The sequence below is a fragment of the Aegilops tauschii genome, chromosome 3 (assembly GCF_002575655.3).
Source record: "Aegilops tauschii subsp. strangulata cultivar AL8/78 chromosome 3, Aet v6.0, whole genome shotgun sequence".
Classification (NCBI taxonomy): domain Eukaryota; kingdom Viridiplantae; phylum Streptophyta; class Magnoliopsida; order Poales; family Poaceae; genus Aegilops; species Aegilops tauschii.
The window spans coordinates 539,967,573-539,978,116 of NC_053037.3; the positions used below are offsets into that span (position 1 = coordinate 539,967,573).

At 39.6% G+C, this 10,544-nt stretch overlaps 1 protein-coding gene across 2 annotated transcripts; it reads left to right on the forward strand.

Moving 5' to 3' along the window:
* The first annotated feature begins 2,283 nt into the window (after positions 1-2,283).
* On the forward strand, positions 2,284-6,348 carry LOC109762987 (uncharacterized). Of its 2 annotated transcripts, none has more exons than XM_020321870.4 (3): positions 2,284-2,928; positions 3,027-3,274; positions 4,719-6,348. In XM_020321870.4, the coding sequence occupies exons 1-3, from the start codon at positions 2,356-2,358 to the stop codon at positions 4,729-4,731; spliced, it is 834 nt and encodes a 277-aa protein (XP_020177459.1). In that variant the 5' UTR covers positions 2,284-2,355; the 3' UTR covers positions 4,732-6,348. The 2 variants fall into 2 exon arrangements, with proteins under 2 accessions (XP_020177459.1, XP_020177454.1); XM_020321865.4 differs by having other exon boundaries at positions 6,149-6,348.
* The last annotated feature ends 4,196 nt before the right edge of the window (positions 6,349-10,544 follow it).

Below are 10,544 nucleotides of genomic sequence, written 5' to 3' on the forward strand. Positions count from 1 at the left end.
CTGAAGGTCTGAGGTAAACTACTCACACTTCATCGGAGAGTCTATGGTGTTGATGTAGAAGCCCTCCGTGATCGATGCCCCCTCCAGCGGAGCTCTGGAACAGGCCCCAAGATGGGATCTCGTGGGTACAGAAGGTTGCGGCGGTGGAATTAGGTTTTTGGCTCCGTATCTGATCGTTTGGGGGGTACGTAGGTATATATAGGAGGAAGGAGTACGTCGGTGGAGCAACATGGGGCCCACGAGGGTGGAGGGCGCGCCTGGGGGGAGGGGTAGGCGCGCCCCCTACCTCGTGGCTTCCTAGAAGCTTCCTTGACTTAGGGTCCAAGTCTCCTGGATCATGTTCGTTCCAAAAATCACGTTCCCGAAGGTTTCATTCCGTTTGGACTCCGTTTGATATTCTTTTTCTGCGAAACTCTGAAATAGGCAAAAAAACAGCAATTCTGGGCTGGGCCTCCGCTTAATAGGTTAGTCCCAAAAATAATATAAAAGTGAATAATAAAGCCCAATAATGTCCAAAACAGAAGATAATATAGCATGGAGCAATCAAAAATTATAGATACGTTGGAGACGTATCAGTCCTTCACAAAAAAACTCATTTTGGGCACTCGAAAAATGGAAAATTGATTTTTCATCCAAAGAAAATGAAAACTCCCTTAGGTAACATTGTTTGCCATTCCAATATGCACCCTTGTGCACAATATGAGATCATTTGAACAAACTATGCCATGAATTTGGCCATAAGATTGATCATTTGACTTGAAAGCCATGAATCTTCACACATGACAGCTCATTTCTGAGAATATTTTTTTAAAAGAATTGCCGTATTACAAGTTTATTATTTTTCTGGTAACTTGGTGACATATAATGACACAATGCGAAGGTTTTCCAATTTTTTGATTTTTTTTGAATTTTTTATGCTCGTTTCAAAATGCGGTCAAAACGGCAGGAATGACCGTTCCTAGCTAGTGGTTGAATCTTGGAATTTTTTTGGTGTTTCTCTGATTAAATAGATACTTTTGTACCTAGAAATGATTTTTGGAAAAAATAAAGAGCAAACTATGAGGCAGCCGCAGTTCAAATTTGACCCGCTTCCAACTAAAACGGCTGAAATTTGTCTTTTTCACCATAGGTGGATCAAAACGTTTTACACCCAACCATTTGGTCAATTGTGCATTAAATATGGCCTAGTATTTTATAAAAATGATTTGGTCCAATTTTGCAACAATTATTTGGCAGGTTCTTAAGAAAAACCTCATTTGGGGCACTCGAAAAATGGAAAATGATTTTTTCGTCCAAAGAAAATGAAAATTTCCTTAGGAGACATTGTTTGCCATTCCAATAAGCACCCTTGTGCACAATATGAGATCCTTTGAACAAACTATGCCATGAATGTGGCCATAAGATTGATCATTTGGCTTGAAAGCCATGCATCTTCATGCATGATAGCTCTTTTCTGAGAACAATTTTTTAAAACAATTGTCGTATTACAATTTTATTATTTTTCCTGGTAACTTGGTCACATATAAGGACACAATGCGAAGGTTTTCCAATTTTTTGATTTTTTTTAATTTTTTATGCCCATTTCAAAATGCGGTCAAAACGGCGGGAATGACCGTTCCTAGCTAGTGGTTGAATCTAGGAATTTTTTTGGTGTTTGTCTGATTAAATATATACTTATGTACTTAGAAATGATTTTTGGAAAAAATAAAGAGCAAACTATGAGGCAGCTGCAGTTCAAATTTTACCCGCTTCTTCACGAATCGGCAGAAATTTGTCTTTTTCACGAGAGGTGGATCGAAAATTTTGACACCCAACCATTTGGTCAGTTGTGCATTATATATGGCCTAGTATTTTAGAGAATTGATTTGGTACAATTTTACAACAAATATATGGTAAGTCCTTCATAAAAAACTTATTTTGGGCACTCAAAAAATGGAAAATTGTTTTTTGGTGCAAAAGAAATAAAAACTCTCTTTGTCAATATCGTTTGACAACCTAAGATGTAAACTTGCGCAAAATGTGATATCATTTGAACAAATACCTGATAGGTCTTTCAAAAAAAAAAACTCATTTTGAGCACTGAAAAATGGAATGAAAAATTTGTCTTTAATCAATCACGACCAATTTATATGGCCAAAAGGTCTTCAAATTATTTGGTGCGTTCTGACTGGTCCATAGCCATATCATGATGATCATGCATCAATCACCGTCGGATGCTTCGGGATCCAACGGCAGCCCTCACCCCCCGTCACCCTCTCACCCAACCATAGCCCAACTACCCAAACCCTAACTCGGATCCCCCCTCTCTCCCCCGATCCACTCCCGCCGCCGCCTCCTCCCCCCCCGATCCACTTCATGTCGATGACTCAGATCCCCTCCTCTCTCCCTCGATCCACCCCTTCCCTCACGCCGTCGCCGTCGCCCGCACCCCCGCCTCTCCCTTCACGCCCTCGCCGCCCCGTCCCTTCACGCCCTCGCCGCCATGCTCCCTTCACGGCCTCGCTGCTGCCACTGACGGTGCCCGACCCTCCCCTCGATCTCAGATCGCATCGAGCTCCCCCTCTCCCTCCCCTCTCGCTCCCACATCTCGAAGCTCCCGCGTCCCACCATCGAACTCGGGCAGCCGAGTGGCAGGGGAGTCCCCGGCGCCGTCGATCCCGGCCATGGCCCGCCCCCACGCCCCAGCCTCGCGGAATCAAGCCCGGCCCCTCCGTCCGCGACCTCCTTATCCCTCCACGGCCATGGCCTCGGCCTTCCTTCCCCGACCGCCAAGACGCCGGCGCGGATGCTACTCTCCGCCACCGTCAGGGCCATGGCGCCGGCCAGCCACAGCAAAGGTATTGCACAGTCGCGGCGGCGGACGGCAAGTTCATGCCGGTCATCGACAGAAAGGCCGGCTACTCCTTCGTCTGCCCATTCGGATGGCAGGTACTCCTCCATGTATCCTCTCCTCTGCTCTGCTCCATACGCATGCATACACTTGGTGATGCTGCTGAATGAATGAATGTGTGTGTGGGTGGGTGCAGGAGGTGTCTGTGCAAGGGCAGGACAAGGTGTACGAGGACGTGATCGAGCCGCTGGAGAGCGTCAGCATCAACATGACCCCCGTCACCAAGGAAGACATCCGCAACCTCAGCCCGCCTGACCCCGCCGTCCGCGAGTGGACCTCAAGACTGCTATGTACCACGCCGATGACGTCCTCGACTACTTCCGCTAGGAGGTGCTGCGCCGCCGTGCAACCCAGATTCGCCGCCGCTGCTCCACTGCTCGCAAGGTTCATCCTACCTTCTCTTCCCACTCCGGCTGGCTCTGTTTGAGAGCTCTGTAAATTCCTATGCACTACAAATACACTGTATATAAGTGAATACATTTCTGCTTGTAAGAGGGTGTTTGGTTGGACGGTAAACTTGCTGCGCAACTGGAGCTCGTTATTAATTTGATGATGCCTAATCTCTAGCTGTGCATTATGAAGTATGAGTACTAATGACAGTCAAAATGAACTATGTTTGTGAGTGTTCTTACTACTGGTGTGCTCAAGTGCGGCATGCAGCAAGCATTTCGTTTCCCTGTCTAATTTTGGGAATTTTAGGCCTACCACTCTTGTACACTTAACCCATCCATTTATCTCTCTACTAATTCTCCACTTGGGTACAAACTGTTATATATATATATATATATGCAAAAATAAACTGTTAATATCCTATATGTTTATGTTTATCAGGACCCATCAAGTTGTCCTATCCGAGGGTAGATTTAAAGAAGTTCAGAATAAGCATTCTGAAGGCTTGAACGATACTTTTCACAAACGGATTGAGATGAAATTGCGTGCTTTATCTGATAGGTTCTCTCCTTTTAATTATTATTATCACGACAAGTAGCATCTCCATCTCCCTCTAATCTTCCTCTGCTCGCTATTGCTGCTCCGAATTATACATGTTGGCAAAGAGATGTCCCTGTTTTCCTCAGTACTATGCCGCTATATTTATGTGGTTGTCTTTGTGTGCATCTTATTTTGAAACCAAGTGAGACACCTCCATCCCCTACATCTTGACGATCCCTCTAGTAGTGTATATCTTGCATTGCTCTCACTACCTCCTGCCCCTAGATTTCCAATTGCCTGTGTTGCCTGCTCATTTAATTAATTAAAACTGCATGTGTGCGTGTAAGTATATCAATTTGCTGCTGTTCATCTTCAAAACATATGGATATACCTATTCCTACAATGTTTTAATTTCCTAGGTAGGTTTGTATTAGGCAGTGTTTCTTCTATGAAGAACTGTGCACTAGTGATAATAGTGTGAGATTGTTATTTACCCTTTACTTTTTTGGTGCTGGTTGGTGTGTGTGCGATCTTAAGTGCAGATCGTTTGTCATTCACTGTTATTTACTTATGTGATCAGCACCCCAATCCTAGGGTCCTCTATTTGGAGCAGCAAATCAAAGCTTGTTTGCTGCAGATTGTTTTATTCACTTCCTTTAGTAATATCAACAAATAAAATCAGTTGTTTGCATCGGATTGGATCATTCTCACTTGTTAGTTGAGTTCTAAGTATGTAGTATCTTTAGTTCTCTTGTTATATTATAGTCAGAATTATACCGTGTGACTGAATCATGTGTTATTTCGTAGGCTGAGCAGTATCTTTAGTTTTCTGATGATTATTCAACTCTCAACTCTGAATAAATAAGTAGCTGACCCTATTGGTTCTTTCTTTCTTCAGGGCTACGACTTGATGGTCCCGCTGCAGTTTTGCTTCGCTTGATAATTCTTTTACTGTCTGACCTGCTCTGCTCTGCATAGTTTCTAGTTGGTTATAAAACCATAAAATTGTGGTGATGTGAGGTCCGACTATGCTTTGTAATTTTGGTTTCATCCCCCACCACTCCAGCTAGCTTCTTCTTCACATCATATTATATTTGCACCTGCTGTGTATCATTGATTGGATGGTCACCTGCTGCTGCATCATAAGTAGCTTAGCTTGTTTTGCCATCGAATCAGTCAATTCTGTTTCACTATGCTTGTTTCTCGTGCTAGGTCTGTCAGTTACAGCATAAACAAACAAATTGCTTAGCTCTCAACTCTGAATACTTAGCTAGCTGAACCTACCTGTTCTTTCTTTCTTTCTTCAGAGCTATGACTTATATGGGTCAAGTTGCTGTTTTTGCTGTGCTCGAGGATACTATTGCTGCCTGTATACTGATACATTTGGTGATATTGAACTAAACCGAAGTTGTGAATGTATCATTATTGTCCTACTGCTACTTATCATGGGCTCACCTGCCCTTTAATCAAGCGCGACCCAGCTAGCTGTATGAAAAACAACATGTTAGGGATGATCACAATTTGATAATCTAGAATGAAATTTGCAATTCAATATTCCCTTGAGATTGAGACACCTCAGTTTGATAGTATGCTTGCTCCTCTAGTGTTAATAGCTTAGTGTTTTGTTTTGGGGTTTCTTAATGTTCTTGTGCTTTAAGAACAATACTAAGTTTTTTTTAATCATGGAGCTGTTTCTGTTGATTAAAAATGTGTATAGATTATCCACCTCAGCGACGCTATCCCAATCAGATCATTGTTGGCACTATCATCATCAGGTCTTGGTTCCCTTTATTCTCTCCTGCCTTGTGATGTTAGTCTGTGTGGGCTTACTAGTATTGTAGATGTTGTCTTGAATGGATGGTCGTGGTAGTATAGTACTGTACTTTTCTTCAGGTGAATGTGTTGCAGTGACGTTCCTTGCATGACCTGCACTTGTACCAATATACCTTGCTGGTACTCGCAGGTTAGTATTGTTAGTGCCTAACATGAGCTTGAGTGCTGTAGTGGAAGTGTAGAACAACAGCGGGTTAACGTGTTTTATTTGCCGTATGCAAGTCTGTTGTTTTATTTGCCCTTTCTAGTATTGTACAAACTGATGCATTCCTGTCATAAACAAATTATTGTATAAGATATGTAAAAGCAAACATTTCCCTATGCAAGTCTGTTGTTTTATTTGCCCTTTCTAGTATTGTATGATACTGTCCAAATTTAGGACTACTGGGTGGATCTGTCATGCTGCTTATATTAGAGTTGCCATTGCATTTGTTTGGTTCTGGCCTCAGCAGCAGTACACTAATGCTGGTAGAATTTGTGTTCACTCATTTCCAGGAGCGCCAGGACAAATTTGAAGTGTGAAGCCATGAAACCAAGTGCAAAGCCGAGATGCCTTACTTGCGAGAGATTTGTTTATTTTGTTTGACTGTGATAGACTGTCGAGATTGTGACATTGTAACAGATTTACTATTATTTGATAAATTACTTGACTAGAGGGATCCACTTATGAAAATAATCTGAGAAATGTTGAAATATCTGATGTGTGGGACTGGTGTATGAGAGTATGACATGTGGGGCTTGGCTGACTAGTGGGACCAGCTCTAATATATAATGGCCGAAACTAGAAAATCAATGGACTAAAAAAGTAATGGCCCAACAATGAAAAAGGCTGCAATGTTGGGCCTGGCCCATGAAGCCAACCAGAATTAACAAGGATATAAATAAATAAAAGGCTGAATTAATGGGCTTGGCCCATGTAAAACACCTAATCGAACCGGGCTGATTCTTGTCAATGACCTTTTCAATTGGTCGCAATTTTGCCACGTCAGCTTGCCACGTCGGATATAACGTGGCCTGGGAAGACAGCTAGCGACCAAAACAGAAGGTCATAGGATCAACGACCTTTTGTTTTGATCGTGAAATTCCACGACCAATTCCACGACCTTCTCACAGAGAAGGTCGTTAATTTCAGTTTACGACTGCCAGCTTTTGACTTTCTGTTTTTGGTCACAAAAAGGTTGCAAATGAAAAACAATGACCTTTCAGCGACCAATAGTGATGGTCGCAAGTTGACATATTTCTTGTAGTGCATGCTCAGTATGTGGTGCCAAAAAAAGAAATATGGAATTGACTCAACATGAAAAGTAAATAGATAGGCCCTTCGCAGAGGGAAGTAGGGATTTGCTTATGTGCTAGAGCTCAATGCTTAAAACAGAGAGGTAATTTCATGTGATAGGTGTACTTTTCCTGTCAACGGTTTAACGACAAAGTTTTTAATACCTTCTATGCCAAACACGTTAATGGCGGTTCCTATGCAAAAGGTTTTTCTCCCTTTCCACCATACCAACACAAACTATGGCTAGCCAAATCCAGAGGTGCCTGCCAACTTCCAACTTTCCGGGGAGTGTTTTTATAAATGAATTCAGGACGGGGCATCCATATTGCTAGCCTCCCTCAAATTTGACATGTGAATAAACTCTTGTCGATGAGTAAAACACACTTCGCAGGGAAGATATTGACTACCCCATAGCGTCCTGAGTGGTACGTGCACACAAAGCAAATCTTCATTTGAAGGTTCTGGATATGGCACTTGCATATTTACTTGGACTGGTAGTGAAATACCATCTATAGGTAGCTATGGTGGAAACTTTATGGCAGAAACTTATTTTAAGGATTTGATGCACAAGCAGTATTTCGACTTAGTACAAGAAAAGGATAGCAAAAGACGTGGGGCAATCACCTTACCAAGCACAAAAACCACAATCATGCACTCCCTATTAGTAATTTAATGGAGAAAATATAATCATGATGACAACCTCCAAACCTTTAATACCATTAAGGCTGAACTTGCAATTTATCAAACATGTGTAAACATGTGCCAAGTCAATCATCCGTCATTCATTGGAAGATACTCATCACAACAACATGATAGGTTCAACTTAATAACGTGAATGCTCATTAATATTATAATATAATTCCCTTACTTAATTCAAGACATGTACTATTATGGTCTCACTTCTACTTTGACGGATTAAGCAGAGGATGCATGTGTACTTCTCAATACACATATAATAAATGAAGCACATGACATTCAATCCATTCATAGATTTCTAACTCTAAAGATATAAGTGAAGCACATGAGTAAGCCATAAAATACTCCAAAAAGATATAAGTGAAGAAAAAAGAGTAGCTAAGTAAACAGGTAGCTACGTAAATACTCTCTCCAATTAAAAACTTTCAGATCTAGGAATTGTATCAAACAACAAACAAAAAATACACTCCGAGCAAAACACATATTATGTGACGCATAAAAATATAGCTCCAAGTGAGGTATACCGATAGATTCAAGACGAAAGAGGGGATGCCCCAAGATTAGATGCTTGAGTCTTCCTTGAGTATTACCTTGGGGTGCCTTGGACGTCCCCAAGCTTAGGGTCTTCCCACTCCTTATTCTCCTTCCATCATCATCTCACCTAAAGCTTGAAAATTCCAATCACACAGAACTTAACGGAACTCGTTAGATGCGTTACTATAATAAAAGAAATCCTTAACTTGGGTACTGTCAAGACAAAATCCATAATTATTCCCACATAATTCCTAATGTATTCTATCATTTTACAATTTATATTACCCAATATAAGCCATAGAAACCATAAATCAAGCAAATATGCATTCAAAACAGAATGTGTCAAAAACATAACAACACGTTAAGATCTAAATTTGATCATACTTCATAATTCAAAAAATTCTGCAAAATTAGGGCAACGTAAATTTTTTGCACAGAAGTATTGTGTAAAAATTTCGGAATTTTACCATGCTCCAATACATAATGTAAATTCATGCACTGGGCGCTAAACTTTATGTTTTTGCACATAACCAAATAAACACACATTTGCATCAAGCTAAAGGCTTTACTTGGCACTTTATTGAAATAAAAGATGTGCAACATAATTACTAAAGTGTCACTAATCATGTAAAGACGCAAAAATAGTAGGGATAAATATTGGGTTGCATCCCAAAGAGCGCTTTTCTTTGAAGCCTTCTAGCTAGGCATTGTGATTTTAATGATGCTCTCATAGAAGTAAGAATTGAAACATATAAGAGAGCATCAGGAAGAAAATATAGAACACATTTAAGCATAACCCACTTCCTATGCATAGGAATTTTACAAGCAAATAATTCATTTAAGAACAAAGTAATTAGCATAGGAAGGCATAACAAGTGCAACTTCAAAGATTTCAACCCAGAGATACGCAGCTTGATATTATTGGGACATCTATAAGAATATATTCCTCTATCATAATAATTTTCAGTAGCACCATGAAATTCAACAATATATCTATCACATAAAGCATTCTTTTCATGATCCCCAAGTATAGAATACTTATTACTCTCCACATAAGCAAATTTCTTCTCATTCATAATAGTGGGAGTATCATATAAAATTTGAACACTATAAATTGATTCCACATTAAAAGAGTAATGTTCAACAAAAGGATATTTTTAACTATTAAAATTTTCACAAGAATAATTATCACTACTTTTGACAACATAAGTATGATCACAATATTCATCATAAGTAGCAACTTTGTTCTCATCATAATCAATTGAAACCTCTTCCAAAGTAGTGGATTCAACATTAAATAAAGTCCTGACATCTCCAAATCCAATTTTATCATTATAATAAGACTCAACCTCCTCCAAAATAGTGGATAATTAATATTTAAAGTTGACACTCTTCCAAACCAACTTTCTTTATTATTACAATCATCATAAATTGGAGGCATGTAATCATCATAATAAATTTGCAAATTAAAAGTAGGGGGTTAAAAATATCATCTTCATTGAGCATAGCATCCCCAAGATTAGGATACACATAATTTGTAGCAAATACATTCTCAGACATGTCATTATTATCAAACATAGCATCCCTAAGCTTATGGTTTTGCATATCATTAGCATAAGCACTCTTACCCTTAATAGAACAAATAACACCAATAGTATAATAATGATCATTATCATATTTTTCCGTGTTGGTGCCAAAAAGATTTTCAAGATCATAAGAAGTGTCATTATCTTCCCAATCATGATTATCACAACAAGTAATAGGCATAACAAAATCTTCTTCAATAGTGCCCACCGTCATGAGAAACAATAATAACAGGGGCACCATTATTTGGAAGACATACCTCTTTAATTTCCTTTCTCCTTCTTTTCTTTCTCTTCTTCTTCACCACATTGTGTGTGGGTTTACTTAATTTTCCCGAGCTTCTTATTGAAGAGATTGGTTGGATAGGAAGCTCCTCCTCGTCACTTGATTTATCATGAGAACTGGGAAATCTTTACCCTTTCATTAGTAGTAGTACCATTCCTTATATATATATATATATTAGTTTTCTCATCTTCGTATAAGTGTTAATATAAGCATTCTCATTGCAACTTAACACACAAAACATATAAATTCCCCTTAGATCAAGTTCAAGCATTTTCATGAGATTGAATACGTGAAACCACTTATTTTTATGTGTCATCTCTTCACACCACAAAAAAGAGTAAGTTCATTATAATTCTCAATGGTGATCATGTCATCACAATATTTGGACGCAATTTGATCATGAAAATGCATGCATTGAAAATTAAGATGACCAAATTCGTTGCAAAGTTCACAAGTAACGGGATGAAGAGAACATAATTCTTTAGCATAATCGTCTAATATCTTAAGCAAACATTG

What these genes read in the sequence shown, in the direction of transcription:
- LOC109762987 (XM_020321865.4), top strand. Translation starts at nt 2,356, where the DNA reads ATGTCGATGACTCAGATCCCCTCCTCTCTCCCTCGATCCACCCCTTCC. An exon ending in TCTGCCCATTCGGATGGCAG is followed by an intron (nt 2,929 to 3,026) that starts GTACTCCTCCAT and finishes GGGTGGGTGCAG; the next exon opens with GAGGTGTCTGTGCAAGGGCA. An exon ending in GCTGCTCCACTGCTCGCAAG is followed by an intron (nt 3,275 to 6,148) that starts GTTCATCCTACC and finishes ACTCATTTCCAG; the next exon opens with GAGCGCCAGGACAAATTTGA.